The 27739-nt window shown below is 40.7% G+C and overlaps 1 protein-coding gene across 4 annotated transcripts; it reads left to right on the plus strand.

Moving 5' to 3' along the window:
* Positions 1-6290: 6290 nt before the first annotated feature.
* On the plus strand, positions 6291-27228 carry LOC101477905 (neuronal calcium sensor 1). 4 transcript variants are annotated; one of them, XM_004544153.4, is made up of 11 exons: positions 6293-6527; positions 6612-6734; positions 7185-7305; positions 8334-8476; positions 13862-13886; positions 20025-20163; positions 22201-22279; positions 22465-22553; positions 22642-22719; positions 24958-25065; positions 25179-27228. In XM_004544153.4, exons 4-10 carry the CDS (start codon positions 8413-8415, stop codon positions 25054-25056), a joined length of 573 nt encoding a protein of 190 aa, XP_004544210.1. In that variant the 5' UTR covers positions 6293-6527; positions 6612-6734; positions 7185-7305; positions 8334-8412; the 3' UTR covers positions 25057-25065; positions 25179-27228. The 4 variants fall into 4 exon arrangements, with proteins under 4 accessions (XP_012772680.1, XP_004544210.1, XP_004544208.1 ...); XM_012917226.3 differs by lacking the exon at positions 6612-6734 and having other exon boundaries at positions 6291-6579; positions 7185-7312; XM_004544151.4 differs by lacking the exon at positions 6612-6734 and having other exon boundaries at positions 6293-6579.
* Positions 27229-27739: the final 511 nt, after the last annotated feature.

Consider the following 27739-nt stretch of genomic DNA (forward strand, 5'->3'; position numbering starts at 1 on the left):
AACCAGCGTTAAGCTGCTTATTTGTAAGGGCGGAAGATTCAGAGTGTAAGCAATAAAACAGCTCAATTTAAGCAACATTAGACGATCTAATAACTTTGGTCTGTGGCTATAATTAATTTCCTTTACAGTTTAAATTAGGTCAGAAGAAAGACTTTCTTCTCTCCAACTATTTTTAGTGCTTTTTTTTAACACTTGGTGGAGGAAAGCCATTTTAAATATAACTTTATGCTTTGATATTCCTTTGATGACATGAATACAGTAGCAATGAACTTATCAGATTCCATCTGACTTTTAACACAACGCTGGTTTCTCATCCTGCTATGAAAAAGATTCAAGTATAACCAGAATGTATTCCACGCCTTACATAAACTCCGAAATGTTGTGGAAATAGCATTTGACCCTCTTCCTCTCTCACTCGCTCTCTCTGTTCCTCTCCATCCCCTTCCTTCCTCTGGGGGTATAGTTTATCTCTGCAAAGCTAGGATTCAAGCCCCATCTGCCATTAGTCGGCCAGATATCTGCCTGTTGTCAGTCTGAATTAACAGCTGGGTGTCACAAGCATTACACCAGCGTTGCTGCTCCACTAAAACCTCAATGCCATGCTAGATTTGCCGAGCACAACAGACTGTGATGAGCGTCGTCGGAGTCTCATGCCTGCTCACTCTGAGGAGGGCATGAATTGTATATTCATGATGTCCTAAATTATATATATCTAGCCATATGGGATACACAAGTGGGCACAGCAGATGAAGCCTCAGGAAAATTTTGTTTGGTTGTAATTACTGAGGAAGGAGGAAGCTGTTTATGGCTTGAAAAATATTCATAGAAAGTAATCTCTGTTAGATCACTTTGTGCCCCATTTGTAGTTATCTTATTGCTAGAAACTATATTAAAGTCATGTAAAACTGCATGTCACGCATTACGACATTTTGGAAAGACATTTGGTAAACTGGGTTTTTTTCACTGTGAAGTCCAGCCTCGCAGTGTTTAATTTTGAGATGCATTTAAGTAGAGTGGCTCTGGCTTGTACATAAAAGGATTGTCGCTCATCTGCTGCTCTTTGTCATTCCATCCATCTGTCACAGAGTCGCAAAGATTTGTGTGTGTGCAACAACAACAAAAACAACAGAAATGTTCACCTGCCTCTTTATAACAGTCCATCACCAAAACTTTATGTTGGGGAAAAGCACTGATGGCAGATCAAGTATGTTAGTTTTAGTGGATGATTGAACAGAATCTTCTGACCTGACTTTTTTCTGCAAGTTATCAGCTGTAACTATAAGCAGAAGTCCTCGCATAAATATAGCACACCTTTCATGTCTCAGTAAAGCTGCATTTCTGTTCAGACTTAAGTACTGGACTATTTATAAAATTGTCACAGTGATGTATCAGATGCTGAATCAAAGTTACCTTCATGCATAAAAGTACCAGCAGAATGGCCCTGTAACATCTGTTTTTCAAACATACTGACGTTCCTCTGAACATTTATTTCCTCAATTTATGCATGGGTGTCTCTCTCTCTCTGGAAAATCTGTAAACCTAAGAATATTTCCTCCTGCTGGTGGAGTTTCTCCTCCCTTTCAGTGTTCCATCTGCTAATTAAGACAAATATTGTGTTGATGCTATACTGTCAGCCCTGATATGATAGCTTTCCAGTGTTTTCAAGGCAATACGGAGGGTGCTGAAACTTGAAATGTGCAGTCATTTTCCTGGCCGTGGCATTTCTTCCAGGAGCCCCCCAGCTGTTTTAGCATATGTCAGCATATCGCAGGGATGCCGACGTTGCGCCGGCATTTAATGATGCCACTGTGCTGCTGATGGTGATGCCTTAATGATCGTGGTGTGTGGTTTCTGATAAACGGCTATAATCTGCAAGTGATTATGAACAATCATTTTCAGGGGAGGCGCTTTTGTAATATGTGTTTCAATAATGGTGTGATGTGAGGTAAAGCGGTGTTTGATCAATGCATTATTCTGTAATGTTGTCCTGTTTGGAAGTTAAATGACTATAGGAGCAGAATTTTCATGTCTCGCTCTGGAAGTCGAGTTTTCTACACCGAGACTGTTTTATGAGCTAAAATGTGTGGCATCACAGATATGCACAAAAAAAGAATTATCACACAAGGCCGACAGCAGCAGCAAAACACTAGTTTAAAAGTCTGTGATATCACAAAGCAGATACTGTATGTATAAGCATACAGTTGGGTGGTGCAATGGTAATGCAATTGCCTTTCAAACAGATCCAGACAATGCAAACCTTACCTGCTGCAATACCTACTGAAGTTAACTTCAACATAGTGATCTAAAATTAGACAAACATAAGACAGCATTTAGACTGAACTTGATACAAGATGCAGACTTTAGTTTAGTAAACTCAACAAGGCTTCTAAAGTTCTAAACGATCCAGAAAGATAAAAAAAATCTTAGAGCAATTTGCCCCATTTTTGCCATGGCCTCTTTCTCTATTTCTCAGCCTTGTTCTCTCTATTCCTACGGGGCTACTGTAACTGCAGTTGACTGCAATAAGGGACTGCAGGGAAGGATACTGAATACTAAGCTGGCCAAGTCAGACAGCCTACATTTTGATCCAATCCTCCCATGAATTAACAGAAAGCTCCTATCGGGCTATAGGATGATGGCGTGGCAGTTGTTAATGAACAAATCCAATAGCTGAACATCTGTTTACATGATGCTCGGGGGAGTTGAATTTTAATAAGCTACGCATGGAGATGTCTGACTGCAAAGTTTGGACTCGAGCATGAGTAAGAGGAATCGCGAGCAAAAATACAAATGAGCCTTCTGGTTACATGACTCGTCCTCACGTCCTTCAGTATAAAAATCAATACACAAAACTGCAGCGCATTAATCTTTTTCTTCAGACCAATTAAAATTCCTTTCCCCATCTTTTAGCAAGTATGTATCTGAAATCATTTTCCCTTATTCCCATCTTGTGCTCTTTCCCAGCAGGACCCTGCAATCTCCAGATCAGTAATTATAGTAGCCTATGTTTGGATACACCTTACCTGAAATTTGCTGGTATGGTGTCTCAATTTACAATCCCACTCTCAAGCTTTCAGTTTTATTTACTTCTGCCACAGCCCTTCGATTGTGGATTCTTTGTCTTTTGGTCAGACGCATGGAATTTAACAGAAGAGAGTTTCATGAATTTTGGGAAAAGAAGGAACAATCTTTAAAAAAATGGGGTGGATTGTGCAGTTTGTTTTAATAACATAAATGAGTTGCACACACAGACTGTACATAAGAGATGTATGCAACCACTGAGAAAATCCCCCATTGGTTAGTAACGTTTCATCCCAAAGGCTGAGGTGATAGTTGCATCTTAGCATTTTGAAACCAGCCGTAGTTGGGTGTGGCCACAAACAGGCCCCCTCGTAGGGTAAGAAATTACCAATCACAAGGTAGGCCTGCCCCAAGGCAAATGCTGCTTTATTGCTGTGTTTTAACAGAGAGCATCATTTCTAGAATGAACATCATGCTGTGTTTAACAAACTAGCCACTGAGACCATAAAACTCATTAGGAAAGTATTTGCTGGGCTCATAGATCAAGCTACTGAAGGTTTGTATTTCCCACAGAGATTACTGAAATCTTTCTTGTTTTGGTAACAAAACGACCCCCAACCCCCTTTCACTTTTTACGTATCATTTTTCAGACCCGGAAACGAAGCCCACTTTTTAAATACAGTCAATAGCGTGGTTGCCAAGAAGGGATGGGCATTCTTCCAAAATCATCCATCATATTATAACCACAAAAAAGAAAGATAACCTTTTCTTTTTTTTTTGTAGCTCAGTGACTAATATTAGAAAATCATGCACATCCCTACCCCCAAGGCTAACAAACTTTACTCCCTAAATATTTGATGAATAATGAGGCTTTTACCTTTATTTGCAAACCTGTACACAGATATCTCCCAATCTCTCTCTAGTCAAATTTGTGAATTTAATTTTTGTGGACGTGTACAAGACCTGCAAATCTATCATTAGAGTCATATATGAAGATGTGCAATAAAAACATCCCAGTCTGTATTCAGTTTCAAAACTGTGCTGCTGAGAAAAGCAGACAAGTCGGGCAAGTCTGCAGACACGTTTTCCTTTTGCCCGGAAATTTGTATTTTTAGCAAACTTTATTAAGCATAATTCACTGGATTTTGAACCCAGGCTTTCTCTGTGAAGGTCAAAAACTTGACCCTACCTTACAAAGTTAATATAGTACCTTACGAAGCCTATTTTCAGTAGTAACAGTATTTTTCTTTGACCACAACATTTTGTTTACTATGGTTGAATCAGAGTGTCAGCATTTTATGTTACTAAAAATAACTCACTCATAAGTGATATACATGTATTCAGCTATGTATAAGCTTTGATAAACTTCTGATACCTGAGCCCTCCACACTAGTAGTGTTTTTGGGGAGGACACTGAACTAACTTGCTCCTGATGCCAGACAAGCTCCTTGCATTCCAGCTCCACGGTCGAGTGTGTGTATGTGTGTGTCTGCTTATGTGAAACTCATTACAAAGTCCTTATAGAACCTGGCAAAGGTTGAATAATATTCCGTAAGTGGCCCTTAACACATTTCACAGTTAAGATATGAAAGGAATAAATAACAATACCAGTCTGCATCAGTACAGGGTGTACTCCACTTCTCACTGGGAAAGGCTCCACTGCGACCTTGAATTGGGTAAGCGAGAGAAGATGCATGGATGGATAAATATAAGAGTACTTGGATTCACTGAACAGTTATTGGATAGTCTGGGTCCTGACGAGAAAGCAAGTGAAAAGCAGTGAGTACACACATTTTTCTTCTCAAGAACATAACATAAAACCATATATGTAATAGCATGTACGGTGTTATGTTTAGAGGATGTGTGCACTTACATACCTATCAAGCAGCAGACTATGGCATCAGCAGCCGATTCACCAACAGGGGGACCTCAGAAATTCCCTCTCATGTTTCCATGGTGGTCACGCTTTAACTCGTGTTCTCATTATGCCTGAAGCCCTCTGGTGAAGTTATTTTAATTTTGACCAAAGGCCTGTGAGTGTTAAAGTTCATACTCAGCAGTGATTCAGCAGCCTTTTGCTGAAAATGTAACGACCCACTTACACACATCATTTATTCACACCCCATTGTTTGAACGGCTTGCTGCCCTAGGGAGGCTTTGAGACTGTAGATGGGCTTTTTAACAAGCTAGCAGATCAGTCTCTCCAAACATGACTTGATGTTATCGTTTTGTAACCAAGCTTTAAAAAAACGAAACCAAGCATATCACGAAACACAAAAACTATTTCAGTGTGTAACTTGGCTACCTGCCTTGTTTTCAACCATTAACATTAAGCGTGATAATTCACTATTAATGGAGGAAAGAGAGAGAACAGAGAGCAAAAGAGGCAGGTGATCTTTTTTTGAGTATGGGCTGCTCTGCTGCTGACATTTGAAATCATTGAAAATAGCTTGTATTTAAAATGCCATTGATTTTAGGTGTTTGTTTTTTTTAATAAGTCATTGAATATGTATGATGTGTTAATGAGAAACGCCATTAGCAAATGCTAATCATTTCTGTGTTATTTGGTTTGATGTGAGAATACTGAAAAGTTTAAACAAGTGCAGATATGGAAGTGGATTACTTTGTAGCTTTTAAACATAGCAATAAATAAATAAATAGAAAAAAATAAACCTTTCTTTACTTCACACTTAAAAAGTGATCTTTGTACAAACCAGTGTTATTAACGGTAGTTATTTAGGCCAAACGCTGTAAATCAGATATCATGTAAATTTGGAATTTTACCTCAAACGCAGGACTGCCTTCAATGGCATTGTGGGACTTGTAGTGTTGCTCAACCTTGACTGACCCCGACGAAGGACTAAAAGTTAGATTATTCTGAATCGTTTTAGCCCCTTTACTTAAGGAACTTTGATATTTATGCTAAAAATGTAACTTAGTGCATTTTAATTCAACCCTTTGCCACAATTAATTTTTGTCCGTTTGAACAACAAACTCAGAATTCTCAAGTTACAAACACTAACTTTGAATCCAGTGCAGTGATTAAACATTAAAAAGGGTAAGTGTCTAATTTGAGTGTTATAAAGACAAACCTCACCACCACTTTCAACCATTTTTTTTCTTTCTTTTTTTGTGTGTAAAACTGGGCAGGCAGACTGACCTGTAAACAACGTTACATATAATGTGAATGTGAGTCGAAAAGTTAACCTCTCGCTATATGCCCGGTGACACGTGTAAAGGCTCTTAAAGCACACAAAGAGTCAGTGTGTGTCCAGTGGTACCGCGACGTCAGTGTCTCTGGCACTGAGCTAAGTTGGTCGGGGCCATGCAGCAGAGGCAGCAACGTCACTCCCTGACGGCGGCATCAGAGCAGCACGGACGGCCATCCGCGCAGCAGCGAGTCGCTCACTCCGGAACTCGGCGAAGGAAGACGGCGTCGGACAGCGGCTTTCTGCTGTGGGGCAAATTTTTTCTTTTCACCGCGACTTTCCGCTTTTGTGGCTGAGGTAACCAGAAGCCGCTTTATATGGGAACGTTTTTTTCTTTATTCGTTTAAAGGTGTGTTTTCTGTTTTTTTCCTTGTCAACTAGCTACACGGAACAGCATGGGTACCAAACGTTTCGAGTACAATGACTAGCTTCCCGCACTGTAGCCATAAACTGAGGGTTGCTATGGTACTGCCAGGCAACATCCCACCTGCTGCTGCCGCGACTGTATGTATTTCTCGCTGCTGTCAATCAAAACACGTTGAAATTAATAAAAACAAAGCGCTTTTCGAGGGTTTTAACCAGGCTATACGTTTGTTGAGAATGTATGTATTTTAGTTGTGCTGTTTTGTCTTAGCCAGCTGTTTGAATCAGTCATTTCACAACGTGACTTCATTTTCTGCTCGTTTAGGCTGTGCTGATTTAACGCAGAATACTTTAATAGCAGCCTCTACAGTTAAATTGACAGCACTCTTCTAGCTGCATATTGTGTGATGCCTGCTGGCTACACTCAGCAGCTTAGGCAGTCACTACAAAGGTCGTCTTGTTTTGAGTGTTTTTCCAGTTAAGTGCCCATGTGTCTGTGGCTCTAGGTGACAGTCCAGTCCATTTCTCATGAAATACAGCACATGCCTGTCATTCCCTTTGTAACTGCTGTCTGTTTGTTTATTTTCATAGTGTCTGTGCAATATCCAGGACCAGAAGGCTTGAGCAAACGCAAAATGGTGATTACCAGCGTGGCATCCCTTGCAAAGACATCACTGGCCGTCGACGCAGAGTACAGATGTTTGCAGTGAAGGTGCATAGTGCGTACAGTAGTCTTCTAATTCTGTGGCTCAGACAGCTGCTGTGGTTAACCGTCAGTGCATGCCAACGCCCGGCCCACGGTACAAAGAAATTCCATTATCCCCATCTCTGTGACAGAGAGGAAGAAACCACCATGCCATGTTGTCATGAGGCCAGAAAAGGAGGGAGAATTATGAGTCAGAATGGAGGAGAAAAAAAAAAGAAAACTGTCACTCTTCAAATACACATCTAAACTTGGTAGACAGCTCACATGCTTATTTTAAGAGCAGCACCGGATCTCTTTTGTGCTGTTCAGTTGGCATCAGAGCTGTAGAACCATGAACAGACTTGGCGTCTTTCTGGTATCTTCTTTTTTTCCCCCCTAGAAATTATTACTGAAGCTTTTTAAAACTGTTTCTTTACACTGTGGTGTCTGTGTAAATTCCAAGGATTAGAGCTAACGTTTTAGAGCGAGCGCAAAGTGCAGCGGGGGGCATCCAAGTCGAGCTCTGTTCATTGTATTTTAGTTTACACACCTCCTTATCTCAGCTGTCAAGAGGGAGGACTCTTTTTCTACAGTAACTTACCCTGAGCAATAGAGATAGTGGTGGGAAAGGAGGGGTGGGAGGAGTGAGAAGAACAGAGAATGACTGTGAGGGAGCGAGCGTGCTTAACCCAGCCACTGAGTGACTCTTGTATCCAAGGACGAAGGTAGCAACGCGTCCAAACGCCACTCTTCGCCCACGGGCTGCTGTAAAGAAATGAGGCGGACACATAGGCGCTCCGCAACGCTCGTATAGACTCAATAGCCTGCTGGGTCCTCTTCACGTGGTCCCCTGGGGTTTGACTCGTCTGTGTGGAGTGCTGATGGCTGAGCAGATCATGACCGCAGCTAGAGTGATATATACAGAACGATTAGCCTGAATGGGAGTGTTTTATTTCCTTTTCTGTCAAAGCAAACTCAAATAAAAGTGTCTTTCTCCTATCTCACCTGTGTCTTCGCACCTAAACTAGCCCCACTTCTCTTGCGTGTTTTGGCAGAGGAGCAGACTGGCGAGGACGTAGTAACAGGTGATACGTGCCAGCGTGGATTTGGGGGCGTCGAAGAGAGCTGAAGATCATGGGTAAATCCAACAGCAAGCTCAAGCCAGAGGTGGTAGAGGAGTTGACAAGGAAAACCTACTGTGAGTAACTGAAAGTGTGTTTGTTTTTTGCTTGTTCTTACAAAGAAAAACTTTGCAGAAACTTTTTCTGTGAGCTTGTCATAGCCTGTTGGCCTGAGGTTAAAGAACATACAGCTTGCAATAGGAATACATAATACAGAGTTTATTGCTGCGGTTTGCTAATCTCATTTTCCACCCACTGTGCACCACACAGGCTTAAGAGTAAATAACGCTGCCTGCTGGGATGCTTTGGGATGCTATACATTTTTCACCACTGACAGAGCAGATGTCAGTTGCGAATGATCTCCTCATTTGTTTCAAATTTCAGATTCTTGAATGTATCGCAGACTGCAATCAGCTAAGGCTGAGTAAAAAGTTGCAAGCGGGGGTCTTTAAGTTACGCTGAGGACATAGTAGAGTTTGTGGCAGCTGTAATGATAGCTTTTCTTTACCGATGAGAATGTGGTTTTATGTGCTGTGCTTGTAAACATGCTGTATGTTCTACTTCTAATGTGACAGACATTGATAAATTTAAACGTAGAAAGGGTAAATCAATTGTGCTTGTGCTTGTGCCGCCACACTTATAAATTGCATTCCTGCGTCAAGATCGATGGATGGGGTGGACTCACAGAAAGGGGACTGACCCTCCGATAAAGAACTGTAGCGAAGGTGCGACTTTGTAATTATATCTTCGATTGTTGTTCCCGTTGATGCATTAGGGTGCAAATTGACTGTATTTCTACCATCTTACCAGCCGTTGCTTATCAACGTCTGCTCAGCTATCACTTTGGATCACATTTCTAATTACCACCAGCAATGTCTGCTTGGTATCCACTATATTAACCACTTGTGTGTTATTTTTGGAGCACAGCATTGCTATTATTATTATTATTATTATTTGAGCACCGTGGTGTGCAGGTGTGGGTGGGAGTTGACATCCCCTGGCTGCTTAATGACAGTGTTATTTGTGTGGTTGGTCTCTCCACAGCAGAACCAAGGAAGGCTGTTGTAGCAGGAAATTGCTGTGGAGGAAGATTAGACTTCATGCTGGGCTGGACTGCTTGCTGCTGTCCCTTTCTCTCTCTCGCTCTCTCCCCCTGTCTGACTGGTTTTCTCATTCTCTCTTAACCTTTCACCCTGTCTCTTTTGCTTTTCCCCCTAACCGCCCTCTTTGAGCAGGGAATGGAATAGTATAATTAGGATCTTATCTGGTTAGCATCGCTGAGAGGGGCTCTGAGCTTTTCTCTCCCAGCGTGATCGTTCTCTTGTTGCTACTGTTGTTGCTTGACTTGAGACTATCGTTTCTGCTTTCCTTCATCCTGTTACCTCTTTCTCTTGCGCTCCCATGAGAAGCGTAGTCTGCCATTTTAGTCAATGCTTTCCTTTGGTCCTTGACAGATTGGGGACTCAGTAAATTTCCCTGTGCCCCTCTGTTTGTTTGTGTTTGTGTGTGTCTGGTAAAAGATGCAGGATGTTTTGCACAGAAAATAATGTGTGTTAAAAGGTAAACAGCAAGGCCAGAATTGAGGCCCATTTATTTACGAGGGATAAATGCTGACATCTGGATTTATTGTATTTTAGAAAATTTCTTATGAGCATATTTTTGGAATTTTTTTTTTTTTGTTATCGTCAGTAAAACACCTTCAGAGACAACAGTAGGCTGTGCAACAGCTCTCACTAATGAGTGATTTTTCTGGTCTTTAGTGGAAAACAGTAGGGAATAGTTACAAACTCGCTCCTCCCCATAAATGCTTCCCTGAATGACTGTTCTGGCATTACATGGAAGGACCAGCAATCCTATTAAAATGTCTGCAGGATGTAGCATAGGCCCATGTATCAGCATGAAGATTTTTTCTTTTTCTTTTTTTGAAGTGAAAAGAGACAATGACACTCATAGCGATGGAGGCACAAGCTGAATGTGTTCTAGCTAGACCCTGCAGGGCCAACGACTGAGTGGGCCCCGCACCCTCCTGCAACTGGCTGATTGCATTATTGCCCATTGCCGCTGACTGAGTTATGTAACACGGTTTTTTATTAAATCGCAGCCATGGTAAATTGCCTCAATTTCTGACTGCAGCAATGGCTTTTGAGGCCAATTTAATGCTAGCTTGGCTTGGCTAAAAGTAGTGAGATTGACCCTGTCATTTACTGACCAGAAAATGGTCACAGGATGAGTTTCTCGGTTTAAATGCTGAGCAGAACAAATTGAGATGGAGATATATGCAGAGCTCCTTATCCGTAGTCCCTGTATTGTTTTGCTCTTGATCTGAGGTAGTCGCATTATCACAAACATTTGGTAAATATCATGTTTTGTGTTTCAGGTGTTTATTTTCTTTTTTCCCAAATTTGTTGTGAAGGTTGTTTTTTTTTTTTTTTGTTTGTTTGTTTTTTTTAATTTGTCTGTCTCCTACAATGCGAGACTGCTGGATAATGTAATTTTATATTTTTATTTTTATTTTTATTTTTTTACAGGAGAATGTAGCCTTGCTTACTCAACACTTTTTACCCTCTCTGTGTTTTACCTGGCTAGTAACCATGACTATGAGCTGCTCAAGGTTCAACATTACAGTAGATGAAATTAGTGATTAAGTTACTGTCGTTTTGTTGTCTTTAAAAGCCTTTTACTTTCCCCCGGGCCAAACAGAAGTGGTGGTAGACAGCATCTATTGTCAGCTTGCTGCAGCAGCAGCAACATGAGTTCAGAGAGCCTCTCAAAAGACCACCTGGTTAAACTAATGCTATTGATTTCCAGCCCTTTTTTTTCATTAGTAATCCCAGGAGCCAAGAGGCTGAAAATTACTTTGGTTACTTGAGAGAAAGTAAAGAGACAAGGGAAAGGCATGTGGGAATGGTTGATTACATACTGGCAGATAGTAGTGCTTGTGTGGGCATGATAACACATCCTGCCACATAAACAGTTCTTTTTCTTAAATCAGTGGCTGACCTTCATTCCCTCTGCTTTCCTCGTCTTTTTGTGGCTCTCTAGGGTTTACTCCCACTTGTCTACTGCTATACAGGATATACTAGAATTAATGAATTCTATTTTCAGCAAAACAAAAGCTGTATTCCAATTAGGGCTGGGCCATATTATACCGTTCACGGTAATACCGGTATAATGTTAGGCAACGATAGGAAAATGAAATATCGCGATAGAATATGAGTAAACCGCGCATGCGCAGTGCCTTTGTTTTCATACGCACATGGCCGATTGTTGAGTGAAACAGATGAACCAGAATTGGTTTGTAAAAATGGTGCAACTTCAGTGATGTGGAACTGGTTTGGTGTTTGTCCGTCAGATACACGACAAAGCACATTTTTTTTGCAGAACATGCAAGCGGCCGTCGTTATTGTCATATTTGTCAGACTAAGATGCTCTTAAATCTGGGAGTAATCTGGGTCCTAAACTCCGTATGTTTCAGGTCAAACAACACTGCAGCATCACTGAGAGTTTAAAACTCTAAATTCTTTCATCTTTAATAAAACGATCAGCATTGCTGCTTTACCAGGTGTAACTATGAAGTTTAACTTCCAGGCATCCATGAAAACAAAATTTATTACATTTAACGGAGTTAGAAGTTAGCAGGAAGCTAGCGGAAGTTAGCTCGCTAGTTTCGCTAGTTACCTAAGCATGATATCCGGTTGTTCAGTCTGACGTCACTAGCCGTGTCTGGGTCTAAACTCCGCTGCAGGTCCATATATCAAACGATCACTATGGCATTACTGAGAGTTGAAAAACTGTCTAAAGTCTTTCATCTTTAATAAAATGATCAGCGTTCTGCTCTACCAGGTGTAACAATTGAGTTTAACATCCAGGCATCCATGAAAACGGAATTTATGACATTTAACGGAGTTAGAAGTTAGCAGGGAGTTAGCTCGCTAGCTTCTATCTAAATACAATATAGCATGTCCTGACTGGGGGTTTTGGAAACAAATTAAAATGTACAGCTCTGCTATCACTTCCAGCATAAATGAAGACAGAAAACTAAACAGCAGTGATGTTTGTAGGGTTACTGAAGTTGGGCTAGCTGGTATATAATGATTTGCTACGTGACCGCTAGCGACACAGCTATGTTAGCATAATATAAACAAGCTAACTTTTTTTTTCCACTCGATAAAAGTTAACGTGAGTTTTCTCGGTGGTCAGGAACAAATGTAATCGCATGGCAGGATGCTGTAAAAGGACCAAACTTCAGCCAGGAGAACAACTGAGATAATCCATCCATAATACGAGGTTAGTCATTCATATACTGCTGCATGGGCTGGGCTGTAGTTACATCCTAAGGTTTTAAAAACTGAGCTTAAATAAATGATTAGCGGTAATAAAAGCCGAGGGAGGTCAACAGGGATCACTGACTGTTTTAGGAGCTTTTTGAGATCAAATATCAGAAAATACATGTTAACAACACAAAAGCCATATTAAACGCAGAGGAAGTAGGATTCGTGGCGTCATCACTGAACAACCGCATGTTCTGACTGAGAGATTTCTGAAAAAATTCAAACGTACAGCTCTGCTTTCACTTCCAACATAAATGAAGACAGGAAACTAAACAGCAGTGACGTTTGTAGGGTTACTGAAGTTGGGCTAGCTGGTATATAATGATGTGCTATGTGACTGCTAGCGACACAGCTACGTTAGCATAACATAAACAGTGAAGCTGGAGGACAAACACTAACACTTTTCCACAACTGAGATAATCCATCCACAATACAAGGTTAGTCATTAATATACTGCAACAACATGGGAATAGAGCAGCTGCCAGAGAATTCAACATTAATGAATCAATGGTACAGAAGTGGAGGAAGCAAGAAGAATGAGTTTAATAAAGTTTGATTTATCTGACTGTTTTGTTTCACTTAATGTGCGTTATAATCCCGTGCACCTTATGGTCCGAAAAATACGTACTGCACACTACAGTTTAATGTTGCAAAGCACCTCTTTTTAACTTCAGTGGATATTATACATGGTTATGCTCAGGATATGTCAGCCCATTTCTACTGGAAATGCCTTTTGGTTAAACTTTCAGCAAGGAATTTGCATTTGCACTGTTACATTTTTATAAAGCTTTAATGTACATAAAAACCAGCTTCTTGTTTAAGTGAAAATAAATGGAAGGTTGTCTTTTTGCGCTAGTAATGTTGTGGAGTTGTATTTTGTCTCACATCAATTATATCGTCAGTTAAATCGTTATCGCAAATTTTCAAATATATCGTGATAAATATTTTTGGCCATATCGCCCTGCTCTAATTCCAATAATTGCATGTTGAAACTTAATGTTTTTTTTGTTGTTGTTGCATAAAACATGTTTGAAAGCCTAGTACCAATATGGTTGGCTACCAGGCTCCTCTATTGTGTCTGATATGCTAAGTTTTGCATCTAGCTAATGTCACTCTTTATTTCTCTTACAGTTACAGAGAAGGAGGTGCAGCAGTGGTAAGTGTGTGCATGCATTTTTAATGAGATTTTTTTTTTTTTTCCTTTGTTCATGTGGGGCTAGTCAAATATTAGCATTTAGCAGCGTCTTCAGTGACAAAGCTCGCTGGAGTTAGACGCTCCTTTCAGGTTTACTCCTTTGCATTAATCTGACAGCATCTGAATGTGCTGGTTTCATGTTTTTTTTATATAAAAGATACTGTGTCATTTTTAACACACCACAAATCCAAACTGCATGCTGTATTAACAGATTGGCAGGCACAAAAGTTTGACTCAAAGTGTCTCTTCATGAATTGCTTGGCTCACTGATAGCATGGTTGTCTTTGGAGAATGCCTTTAATTGCAATAATGTGAGAAATAATAGCATCTTGCTGGCTGTGTTTCTAATTTACAAAAGGTATTTACCTATGATGCACTCCTGATTTAGACCATCCGGTGGAGATCGCGCTCTCTATCTCTCTCAGCCTTTGTGTGAGGGGCAGTGACGTGCAGCATACATAAACGGAAAAATACATACTCGAGAAAGATATTTACAAATGCGGTCACACTCAATTAGAATCGATGTTGAGAGCTGTCGTCGTCACGATTAAAACAATTCTTTGGCACGTAAAGTGAAAGGTGTGCATCACGATCAGGTAAACACAGTGACCTTGACAGATTGACGAGGTCAGCATCGTTACATGTCCCAGGTCTCAAAAGGGTCAGGAAGTTTTACATTGACCCAGCTGGAAAAAACCCTTTTCGATGTATCCCTTCTCAGGATTCGTTTTCTTGAGTCAGCAAACAGTGTTGCTGGATTTGGTTTGATAGTCGATTTGGAGCCATCTCCTTCACACTTCCCTGAAGACAGATGAGTTCTGAAAATAGAATGACTTTGAAGCCTAACTGAGACAGAATAACTTTGAAGGCTGATAATACTGATACAAACATTTCCATGATGCATTCCTCCACAACCTTTTTGCTCTGTTTGCAAAAGGGATGTCTGATAACAGAGGAATGGCAGGGGTGCAAGCTGTTTCACTTTCAGGCAGTCATGACTACTTGGCCATAAAACCTACACAAGGTTGCTCATTAGTAATCCTTCCTGTCAGATTCTGTTCCTATTAGTCACTGTGACCTGAGCCAAGATGGGCTCATAGAGGTCTAGCCTTTGTCTGATCCCCGTCTATGTTAACAGCGTTAAAACATGCACGTCAATGTGTCAAAACGAAGCAAATTCATAAAACAAAGACAGTTTAAGCCAGGATATTGCATAAAAGTGGGCCCGGAGCAATCTGTTTTTATTGTTAAGGTGTGAATTTATGGATCTTTTTGTGAAGGGACAATTTGACAGCCTCTGGCAGATGGATAAGAAACAATGCTTTCTTCATTAGCGGAGATGATTCAAGCGTGAGCACAGTCATCTCTTTTGTTTGCCGGGTGGTGCTATTGGGCTATTATTTCTTTGAAAATCCAAATCAAAGTAGACCATAAATCAGAAAAAAGAGCTCTGTAATGAAGTGATGACTCTTCAATGTTCACATTTTAGTTCTCCTCCTTTTGACGTTTGCATTTCATGACCTAATTCCACATGCGTGAAAAGAGCTTTGCCTTTAGAACTAGTTGCTCTTCATGTTTCCTGTTGGGGAGTTTTTTTGCAGGGGGAAAGGGAGCCACGGCACATAGCAGTAGTACAGCAGCATTAGATATCACTGGACATTGGCAGGTCCAGAGCCTTCGAGCTGGCCTGTCTCTAGGGCTGCCTGAGTGCACTGGGGCGGAAACCCTCCCCTCCCCAAACCTCCACCCCGCCGGCTGTGCAGCCAGCTAGCTCGCCATCGCTCTCGCTGTCTTTCACAGGAAAGTTTGCACGAGCCCTCACTTGAAGATCAGTAGCAATCAACACGGCTGAGTGTGAGGGATGAGAGGGAATTTTACCAGGGGGAATGCCAGATGGCGTGTAATTAGAGCACAAGCACAGACACAGAAGAATTAGCAGGGTTAGATAAATGCCTGTGTTGTGCATTAAATTTATTCTCCTTTCTAATTCTCCTCTAAGGGAACATCATTAGTATGCCCGCGGCCTACCTGAAATCAATAACTAAATGCCATAGCTCAGTGATGTTCCCTGCCAGCTAGGCAGGATCAAAAGAAACATCCTGCACAGTACCAAGCCACCGTGGTAGATGCCAAAGAACACAACCAGTGCCAGAAAATAAATATCTTATCTTCATCCCAGCACCCGAGAGTAGTCTGATCCACAATGTCACATCCCCACAAGTACAGCACGTAGTTGCACTATTACACCGCTTCAAGTACAGGCTGAACGTGTGTGTGTCTTAGCACTAATGTCACCAAGTAGGATCTCTTGTACATGACGTGTTCTTGGCAAATGAAAGTGATTCGCATTATGAGCAGCTGACACTGCAAACATGTTTACACGTTGGTGCAGTGCTTACTGTATCCACTATATCTACAGTTTGAGTGTACAGTGCATATGTAAATTAGCTGTTGTATAGTTGATGTGTTTCCCAAAGTTTGGGATGCTGTGCAAAATGTCAGTAAAGGTGCACTTCACTGTTTAAACCCTGCTTTTTGTGGAAATTGTGCAAAGACAGCGTATCAAGTTGTTTTATGATTTTATTTTTTTTTTAATTTTTTAATTTAATTTTTTTTTTTTAATTTGATGCTAGCAAAATGTTTAACAAAAAAGGGGCAGGCTTAGTAGTCTGACTTATTCTTGCCGTTGTTCTTTTAATGTTACAGTTAAGTGGCTGTCTGGTTGATGCACAATTGATTTCACTTGAAATAAATAGTTAATTATTTAAATATTCAGCTATTAAAACTGAAACACTGTGGAGCTGTAATAATAATAATCATAAGATGAAATGCACTACTGCGTCATTAGAGCTCTTTTATTTTATCATGTGTAAGAAATTATTTTATAATTGTTGGCCTGTTGCTATTAACTGCTTAAATGTCACTGGATTAGTTTTGCATACAAGTATATTTACAGGTCTAAGGAAATACTACTATAGACACTGTAGTCAGGCGTTCTCACATTTTGAAACCTTGAAAATGTTGTAGATGTGCTAAATTACTGGAAGATGTTTTCTAAGATGGTAATTCCTTATGAGTTGCAAAAAGGGGGGGAATCCTTATTTACGCAGCTCTGAGGTACTCAAGTGATTTTAGCATTGCATTAAAAAAAGATTGAGTTCCTCTGAAAGAGCAAAAAATTAAAAAACTGTTCAAAATTAAAGCAGCCGAGTCCGCCCTATCCTTTTATCCATTTCCCATAATGCAACAGAAAATCACCTTCCATTAGACTGCACTTGCATCTTAAATGCTTTCTCCTCTTAAATGCCATACCTCCTGCTTGCAACACAGGCTTTTTGTTAAATTTTAAGGCTCGAGCTAAAGTCGAGAAAACCCAAACTACATCAACAGTCACTCAGTTTTGTTTTTTGTTTTTTCTATAAAGTTCCTTTTAAACCACAGAAGATTTGCTTTCACAGCCCGAGAAATGCTCCTGATGGGTGAACTGAGCCTTTGTGTGTAAAATTGATGGGTTGCCCTTCTAAAAGCCTTCTTTTTGCCATGCATAATGGCTCAAAACGCAAAGCAACAAAGTGTCTGGACAACATCATTTTTGCTGATCTTCATCTCAGTGAATTCATTTATCCTCTGGACAGAGAAGGATATAAAACAGCATTTTTGCCACGATTCTCAACACATTTCCAAACTGTGATTTTTGCCATGCAGTGTCTTGCTACTTATTAGAAAACAGATGCCAGTGCATCTTTAAGCGCATGCATCAATATGGGAGTGCTAATTTATTTTTGCTTGTCTGCAATGAGCTAAAATTTGCTGATATTTGACCCTCCTGATCTGACATTATTTAAAAAAAGAGCAAACTAGATGTGATATTGACAGAATAAGAATATTTATTTTAGATGTGATTCGATGAATTCATATTCCTCTCACTGTGGGTGTACCTATGATTAGGGCTGCTCAATTAATCGAATTTTAATCACGATTACGATCTGGGCTTTCAACGATCATTAAAAATGACTGAGCCGATTATTAGCCCCTCCCTAATTTATCCGCGACACCTTAAAGGCCGGTCCGTGAAAATATTGTCGGGCATAAACCAGTCCGTGGCGCAAAAAAGGTTGGAGACCGCTGATTAAGAGGACCCGAGGGAAGCTCGGAAAGCTAAGCAGAAGTTATTTGGAGAGTGACTGCCGTTGGTTGAAAAGAGAGTTTAAAAAAAAAAAACTTCAGTGGTGTTGCACACTATTTTATATTATTTTTTAAAGTCATTGTTAACCCTTTAAAGCCGGTCAGAGCAGCACGCTCCGTTTTGCGTAACTATTTTTAAATCCCTGTAGAACCTGAACCGTGTAAGCTAGCGCAATAATTTGTTTTCCATATGAAACCGGAGGAGTTGTACTTACATCTGATGCCATCAGCTTGTCCTCGGTCACGGTTTCGTTCCACATATAGCTTTGCAAAAATTGCATAAAAAGCGCTTGCAGGAACAAAAACATAATATTCCAGAAACACGCTTTGCCGTTCCTATCAGCTGTTCGTAACACTTCCCACAGTAAAATGATGCACATGCTGTTTTCTTTGCAAATTTGCAGCATAGGATTGTTTTTTGTTTTTCCTGCAGTATATAAAAATTGCTGTATCTCCAAAATAAAACTATGAAGACACTCAAAATAAATTTCCTGTTGTTGTAAACTATTTTTTGCAACTTTATTGTATTTAAAGTTTTGAGGGATAAGCCTCTTAAATTTCTCCAAGTAGAAATATATGTAAACAAAACAAAAGCGATTTTCAATTTTTTTTGTAGTTTATTGCACTTTTTTGCAATTTATGTAATTACTATGGACTTAATGCATACATATTATTAAAATATGGGCTATAACAGTTGTATTGATGTATAGCAACTTGAAATGCTCCCACAAATGGCACACATAGAGCACATTTCATTGTCTTCAGTCTTTTCTTTGATATTCCCCCGTCAAGCATTAAAAATGACAAAAGAATTCAGGTGAAATAGGTCAGCTCTGGATTACGATATGCATTGTGCGTTCGGTTCTTTGAATACCAATCAGGTTATAGCCTGCATAGTTAAGCTAGGCTTTCTTTTTTTTTTTCCCTGCATGTATCTCCAGATAATTCATATATGAGAATTTTGTGGTTCTGCTCTCTTCTCGCTTTTCTTCTCGCTGAACTTTTTCCCAGCTGCTCCTCAAAGCTCCTTGCCTATTTCTTTGACTGTAAGGAGCTGGCTTCATTATCTCCCGGGCAGATTAAAAGTAAAAGAGTTTAAGAGGAGTGAAGAGTCAGAGTGTGAGTGGAAAAGATCGCCCCTGGCCTTCATTCTTCATCAGAACGCGCTTTCTCTGGCCTTAATTATAGCCCAGTCTTATTACGAACAGCCAGAGCTTAAGCAGAGACGAACACGCAGTGCTCCCTTGTGTGAACTTGTGTCATTTTTGCTGTTGATTAAGAGGAAAAGCTTTTTGCAATGCTTTTTATAACTAGAGTGTTATTATTTCCCTGTCATGTCCTCCTCCTCCTACTATTCATCTAAGATTTATTTTTGTAAAGACTAAATCTCGCTTACTTGCTTCCTAACCTGTTCCTGTGTGGTTAGACTCTGTGGATGCAGACTTCCCTTATGAAGACATAGAAGAACACTGCCTACCTTTGAGTGATTGCGCTTGAAATTGCTTATGAAATGCTTCTATATTTAGGCTAATAGAGATGTTAAGTCACTCTCCAGATATGGTATTTCCAGAGGGCAAGAGGAAGCTCTCAGACTTATCTACCAGCCACGCATATTATCAAAAGAGGAGCAGAGAGTAATTTGATTAGAGTTAACCACCCTGGGCTTGCTATTGGATTAAGGCGATCGTCTTATCTGTGAATGAGACAAATAGCTTTGCACTTTACCTTTTTGATCTAGCGCACTCTTTCAGACTGAATCAGTAATGCCTATGGTAAGAGTGAGGAGGTGACTTCAGTCTACTGCTGCTGTCCGTTCTAGTCTTGATTATGAATTCTCGTTTCGTATGGTTGCATTGCATAAGGCTGTATTACTTTTTAAAATAATCTCACAGTGCGCTCTGTTTTTCTTTTTAGGTACAAAGGTTTCATCAAAGATTGCCCGAGTGGGCAGTTGGATGCTGTGGGTTTTCAGAAGATATACAAGCAGTTTTTCCCTTTTGGAGATCCCACAAAGTTTGCCTCCTTTGTCTTCAATGTTTTTGATGAAAATAAGGTTTGTAAACAAATTCATATGTTTTATTAGCCTTTTAGGGTGTGTAGGGAAATATTAAAATACCCTTGCTAGTTCACAGTAATATGATCATTTGGGGCTGGCATTGCCGTTAGATAAAAGGAGTCTGAGGAGAGGGCTAATCTGGAGGTTTTTGTTCAGATCATGTCAGTTTGTGAGAACAGCATCTCTTTCTTTGTGAACATCTAGGGACTACTGAGCAGAATAAAAGAGAAGCGTTGTAATCTTTTTCATTTTAATTATTATTCCAGTGCCATTATTGTTGTATTTTTCCCCCTCAGAGCTGTAGTCTCTCACATCTGTATACACACAGTTTTTGAATGAGAGCTGTTTGTTTTGGGCATTGTCATAAAAAATTATAGGCAAAAATGTAATTAACTATTTCCCCATTGGGACGTGTACATTACCTACAACTGAAGAATCTAGCAGTGCCAGTGCAGATATTCTTTCTGTGATGCACACTGAGTGCTCACATTATGTATTTCTGGCAACATTAGCACAAAAAGAACCTGGATATATTTTACACTTAAAGATATTATATTACACTAGGTACCCCTTCTTTTTAATAATAATAATAATAATGGATACTTTATTGATCCCCATGGGGAAATTACTTGTTTTTCTCTGCATTTGACCCATTCACTCAGTGAAGCAGTGGGCAGCCCACTAAGCAGGCGCCCGGGGAGCAGTGTGTAGGGACGGTACCTTGCTCAGGGGTACCTCAGGGTAGCCGTTAAGTGGATTCGAACCGCCGACCTTCCGATCATGGGGCGACCACTTTACCTACTGAGCTATCCCTGCCCCCCCCTTTTTTTGCTCAAAAAGGAGCAACGAGCTGCAGTGGAGTCTTCGTGTCTATAATAACCTATAATTGTAACCCAGAGAATGTGCTGTTCTCTTTATGGGGTGAGGGTTGGAGGATGTACTGGCAAAGCCAACAAGATAGATGCATTTTTCTGAAGAAATCCACCTCACTGTAGCTGTACGTGATCATTGTGATTGTGTTTGGGGACACAAACTGAAGAAGAGCAGTTCGCAGAAAGCTGCTGAGCCCCCCGGAGGTGTATTGACTTGAGTTAAGAGGCTTTGTGTCAGGAAGATCACACAATCCCCTTCATCTGATGTTTATCTGTGACCTTCATTAGCATTACGCACCCCGTAGTTAGAGAATGCATTGATCGTAGCAGTTTTTGGGACTTGTGCGATCTGCAACACATGACTTTAGCATTTTCTGTCTAGTCAGCTGTCTGGTAGAGATAGCATTAGCTGACCCTGAGGGGCACAAAAACACCAGGCTTTTTTCCCCTGCTTTAAAGAATACTGTGGCTAAACTTGCAGTGGGCAGCTGACTTAGCAGAATGTAGGAAGACGACAGACTCCGTCAGCTGCTTGAAACAGGAAGTCATAACATGATGGATTGGTTTGAATTAATGGCGTCTGAGAAACTTTGAGTTGTGTTTTTATGATGTAGAATCAAGTCAGTAGACCACTCTTTGATGCACAAAGTGTGGATTTAAAAGTGTAATTCGTCTTTTTTTTGTGGGGTTTTTTGTTTTGTTTTGTTTTTTTAGCTCAGCGAGTCACATTTTAACAACACTTAGAGAAAACTAAATTTCAGAGTGGAACGGTTCCTGCCCCGTTGGACAGAATGATCACTCGCGTCCATTCGTGATGTGAAATGACTGGAAAATGCGAGGCGTCTTTGCTCCCCGTATGTTGTGGTCGTATGTTTGCCTGCTGTAATTTTTAGACTTTGAGCCAGTAGCATTCTTCTTACTAATGACCAGAGGTGACATATTTCTACCTCAGGAGAGAGCCAGGTGCGAGGCAAAAAATAGCATCTGACTTGGAGCAAACGTCTGGCCCCATTTTCAGAAGAATCCAGCAAGGACATCATGAAAAGAACAGGACAGAGTTTGTGAAAGTACAGCCACTGCAAGTGTGAAGTGAGAGCCTCGTCTTGTCTCTGGGCCATTTCTCTTCACTCTCTTTCTCTCCCCTCTCTCGGTCGCTCTGCAGGATGGACGCATCGAGTTCTCCGAGTTCATCCAGGCCTTGTCAGTGACTTCCCGGGGGACTCTAGATGAAAAGCTGCGATGTAAGAAGATGGAATCTCCTCTCTTGTTGTTAATATTTAAATGACAGTAGTACAGACTTCTAGAGAGAAAAACGGCAAATAAAACCTTGACTTAATTTTTAAACCTGTGACAAAGTGTGACGATATTTATCCTCCTTTTTCACCCACATGAAGCCCACATATTTTAACTTCTTGTCTTTGTACAGGGGCTTTTAAATTATATGATCTCGACAATGATGGCTACATAACCCGAGACGAGATGCTGAACATTGTAGATGCCATATATCAGATGGTGGTAAGTTTTCCCAAACATTAGAGATCTAATCCTGACTCGTTTTAATGCAAACACCATATGAAGCATTATGATGTTGCTGATGTCGTAGGGGAACACTGTGGAGTTGCCTGAGGAAGAAAACACACCAGAGAAGCGTGTGGACCGCATTTTTGCAATGATGGATAAGGTCAGTGTTTGAGTACTAGAGATGTAATTAGTAGGGGTGCAACGATATTCGTATCGATATTGAACCGTTCGATACAGTGCTTTCGGTTCGGTACGCATATGTATCGAACAATACAACATTTGTAATTTATTTTATCAACTTTCCTTCTGACGATGCTGTCTGTGTTGAGCGCTCAGTGAATCTGCGTTCGACTACTCCGCCTAGGCTGCACTGTCGAGCGCAGATCCACTGAGCGCTCAACACAGACAGCATAGTCAGGAGGAAGAGCGCAGGGCAAGCTAGCAAGACAGAAGTTGCAACATGGACCTCCCCCACCCTCATTCAGATCTGGCGTTTGGAATTATTTTGGTTTTCATGTGACGTATGACCCTGAAGGTAAGCGAGTCATGGACTAAAGTAAAACAGTATGTTGGATGTGCCATGCAATGCTCAATTACATGGGTGGGAACTAGTGTGTTAGCGCAGTTAGCTCGTTAACGTGTTGGCCGTCTAGCCCCATGCACGGGGCGATCGGCAGTAGCTCGTTAACGGAGATTTGCCGTCTTGTGGCATTAAGGTCATTTCAACGAGATTAACCTGAAAGCACTAGTGGGAACACAACGAATATGACTGCACATTTATGCCGACATCATCCTAGTGCAAAGACAAAAACAACAAGCATGCTACTAACTTTAGCCGAGTCATTTAGACAGCTGTTAGCACGTGATTCTCCTTATGCTGCTGAGAATATAGCCCAGAAGAAGCGGATAGTATAGCTTTTATTTTGGAAAGAGACATTTCTCTGTAATAAACTCTCTTTTCCAAAGATGAGTGATTCCTCAATCAGATACAGGGCTTGCAATATCGCTAGCCCGACGTCCTGGGGCTAGCGATTTTTTTCAGACGGGCTACTCTGCCCGTCGGGCTATTGTAGAAAGGAAAAATATATGTCAATGCTTTTGCATTCTTTCAGAAATGTAGCTGGGTAATTATGTCATTGGCATCGGTGAGCCACTGTCAATATGTGACATATTGAAATCGCGTTTGAATTTGCGCTTGTTTTTTTGCTTTCACTTTGCAATCTTGCGAACTGTGTATAGAGAGCGACAGTACTGATCTGTGAGTGATGATAATTTGTGCACCAATTCCTCTGACATCGTCTTATTAATCGTTAGCTTACTATGCAAACATGACAAGTGAAATCTCCCGCAGCTTAAACATGTGAGAGGTTGATCGCGCAGAGAATTGCTGAGCTTATGTGAGTGCGTGTGTAAAAGCAGCAGGATTTATATTTCAGTTCTGCTGAGCCAAATAAGACAGGTCAGGGTGAAGAAGTGACAGCCAAAGAAAAGCTTACCACAAAACGGAGAAGTTATGACAAATGAGACTATAAGGCAAAAAGAAAGTGCAGCTTTATGGTTTCATGGACAAAATAATTTCTGTGGCTGCAATATGACGAGCTAAATAACCAGGGCTGCACATAAGTGGTCCGCAGGTGCGCATTCGCTGTCAAAATAAAAAACGCGCACAAGGGTTAGGGTTAAATTTAAAAACTGTACTTTTGAGTTAAAATATATATTTATAATTTTAATAAATGACAAATTAAAAAGGCATGAACATTTTTTTTGTATCGAAAAAATATCGAACCGTGACACCAAAGTATCGAACCGAACCGAACCGTGAATTTTGTGTATCGTTGCACCCCTAGTAAATAGTGATAGAGCAATATCTGATATTCATTGAGACTGACATTGATATAGTCATGAGTTTAACTTTATTAGGGCTTTCGTCTACCTTTGTTGCCACCCTCGGGGCTTTGATATGGACGCTGTTAAGTTTAGAGCTGTTAGCTGTATTCATCACAGTGTCACTAACACCGCCTGCAGTCTATAAACATCATATATATATATTCTCCTCCACCTCTAGCGCTCAGTGCTGGTGCCCGCTCTGTCAGCTCCAAGAATCTACTCGGCTTTAGTGAAAGATGAGATGCTGCCTGCATGGGCATGTTTGTCAGCTCACTACTGCCAAGATCAGCCCATAGGAGTAACTGTGCAGCACAGCAGCACTTAGTGATTTGTATTAGCTGAGAGTGGTGACTGTCCAAGTGCACTGAACCAAACATCAGTCCCAATAGCGTAGAATAGGGGCAACATGACATGGCCTGAGATGCTTTTTTGCCCCCTGCTGGAAGGTGTGTGTAAAAGCATCACAGGGCTTCAGCTCGATATATTTTTCTGTTTTTGTGTCGTGTTGCAGAATGCAGACGGGAAGCTGACTCTGCAGGAGTTTCAGGAAGGATCAAAGGCAGATCCCTCAATTGTTCAGGCATTGTCACTCTATGATGGACTTGTGTAGGAATGTAAGGTGAGTGGGGTATTAATCAGCTGCTACCTGCATACCTACCCGCATGGGTGATTTTTCAGTTCCCGGTCATGCTTCAGCCTCACAGTAATGCTGTGTAATTTCTATTTCTTCAGAGCAAAGAATACAGAAAGGAACTTCAGTCTGCGGGTTGAAACCAAAGTGAAGAAGCCACTTTCTGCTCTTGAGTTTGTTCTTATGAATTATTCATCTGGCTCATTTGTTTACTGGCAATCAAATATTCTTGCAGCGCTGAACGAAGAGCGAGACGGGACCTCCTCTCACTGGCTAATGTAATGCACTGGCTGCTGCCAATTGTTGCTGACATCCTGCTCAGCGTTTTGTCAACTGTGAAGTGAGCTTGTGAAGACTTTTTTTTTTTTTTTTTTGTAGTAACACAGCAGCTCTGTTAGTGATTACCCAGCATGCTCTGAACACAACCAGGTATCATAACTCAACTGCTCCACTCACATCCCTCTTACACCTCAGATGGATCCCACTCAGCTTCCCCCCACTGTCCGTTACACACCAGTGCAGCACCATCACACTAATAATGGGAGGAAGCCACATTTTAACTCGATCACCCAGAAGCAGATTGCAAACTTTTCTACTCCCAAGTATCTGCCCATCTGCGTTTCCAATAGCGGACTGTGAACAAATATATCGTCTGATGTGATAGCGAATCCAAACCTGTCTGCAAAACCCTCCGTTGTTTGTGCGTGCTTCTGCAGCTACGCAGCATCGCATCACACCCTTGAGTAACTCTGGACTTTGGAGTATTGTGTAGTGCGAGGTACTGAATTCCTGTGGAGATGTTCGTGTGCATCTTGTTCACATGCTGTAAAGCGGCAGATGCAAAGTGAACTGCTCACTCAGAGGAACTGTGCTGCTGCTTCATCACCACACAGAGAGACTCTAAACCACAGGAGAATCTGTCGGGGGGGAAGAAAGTGTTACTTTTGTGATAATGTGAACACTAACTTAAAGACACAAAGCAGTATAGTGTGTATTATATAATGTAAATATAATGGTAATTTATTTTCTGCTTTTTTTTTTTTTTTTTTTTTTTTTTGCTGCATTTATGGGAATTTCCTCATAAATATGGAATGAAGTTTTATTTTTAAATCAAAGGTTGTTGAAATGTATTGCACTGTATTTTTCATTATTGTTGCCCGATTCTCATTTTTGTCACGCCCCGAGGTTTCCTTTTCTCGAGAGAGCAGGGTTTTTGTTTTGTTTTTTCATGTGAGGAGGAATTTTGAAGTAGCACAGAGTTTTCTATGGATTATTTTGCTGTGTTTGCAGCCCGTGCATCCCATCGTGGTTCAGTCTCCCTGCTGTTGTTCGCTCTGCTGCCCCCGCCTCTCGAATGGCCCGGCCAAGCAGCCCAGCCCGGTTCTCACAGCAGCCGAATTGAAGCTCAGTATTTCTTTGGAGAGCACCCTCAGCAACACAAAGCCGTGGTCACTGAGAGCCACAAACGGACATCATTTCTGACTGTGAAGCTTTTGTGAGCTCTGTGGTTTCAGTTGTCTGCTTGGTATTTGTTCTGTGTGAGACCTGCACATGTATTGATGCCTTTTTTTTCTCCATTGGATTGTTTCATTTTGAGCATTAAGATGTTTTTCAGCTTCACTGATCTTTATGCCTTATGCAAATTTACTAAATTCTAAATGTCATTTTCCTGTTGATTGACAGTATAAGAGCACAGAATAAAATGCATTTAAGTGGCTATCTTTTCTATTACTGTATCCTTAGTTTGTAATGGATAGAAAACTTTCATTTAAAAAAAAAAAAAAAAATTATATATATATATATATATATATATATATTATTTATTTTTAACAGCTTTTAATAACTTTAAGGGGCTGCTTTGTAGAATGACTGTTGCTCATGTGTTTATTTGCAATATTTTAAACTTTACGAATCTTAATCAACTCTCAAGAAGTAACTCAAGTTTGCACAGACCCTGATGTTTTGTGATTCAAATGTAATTTATTATGAGTCCAGTTTTGCACTGCTGTACCACTGTTAAGGGAAGGTGTCATGTCAAGCTTTAGTGCCTGTAATGCTTTATAACACAGAATCTAACATGCCAGCTTGCTCTGTGGTATAAGCCTGCACTGTGTAGTTATGTGATGAACAATGAAGTGCATAAAACTCTGACGTCTTGGCATTGATGGGTTTAATGGGTGGGGCTCGTGTCTTTTAAAGTTGCTGGGCTCTCCGGGCCTGCTCAGACCTGCTTTCTTTCTTCTCCTGTCTCTTATCTCCCCCCCCCCCCTTTTCATGAAGGACAGATGCAGGTGTATTCAAGAGGAGGAAGGGTCTGGGGCCTTGACCTGAAACTGTTTCTTTACAGAGTTTTTTTTTATTCAGCATAAGTTTCAAATGTAGCATGTGTAACTTAAGTACAGTAAAACACGAGTGTGTTTTCATGTGAATAATCAGTTTCTTAAAAGAAATGTTCTGCTTTTATGCAGCTTACTTTGGAATTAGCTGACATATTTGCGTTTGTAAGATCTGGGGGTGGGTGGTGGCTTCCTCTGTGAGGTCTGATCACATTAAAAACGATATATCATAGCTGGGCACCAAGTCCACGAGGATAACATTTTTAATGATCAATAACATTTCATCCACATCAGCAGAAAAGAAAAGAAGCACAGTGACATTGCTC

This window comes from Maylandia zebra, linkage group LG12 (assembly GCF_041146795.1).
Source record: "Maylandia zebra isolate NMK-2024a linkage group LG12, Mzebra_GT3a, whole genome shotgun sequence".
NCBI lineage: Eukaryota > Metazoa > Chordata > Actinopteri > Cichliformes > Cichlidae > Maylandia > Maylandia zebra.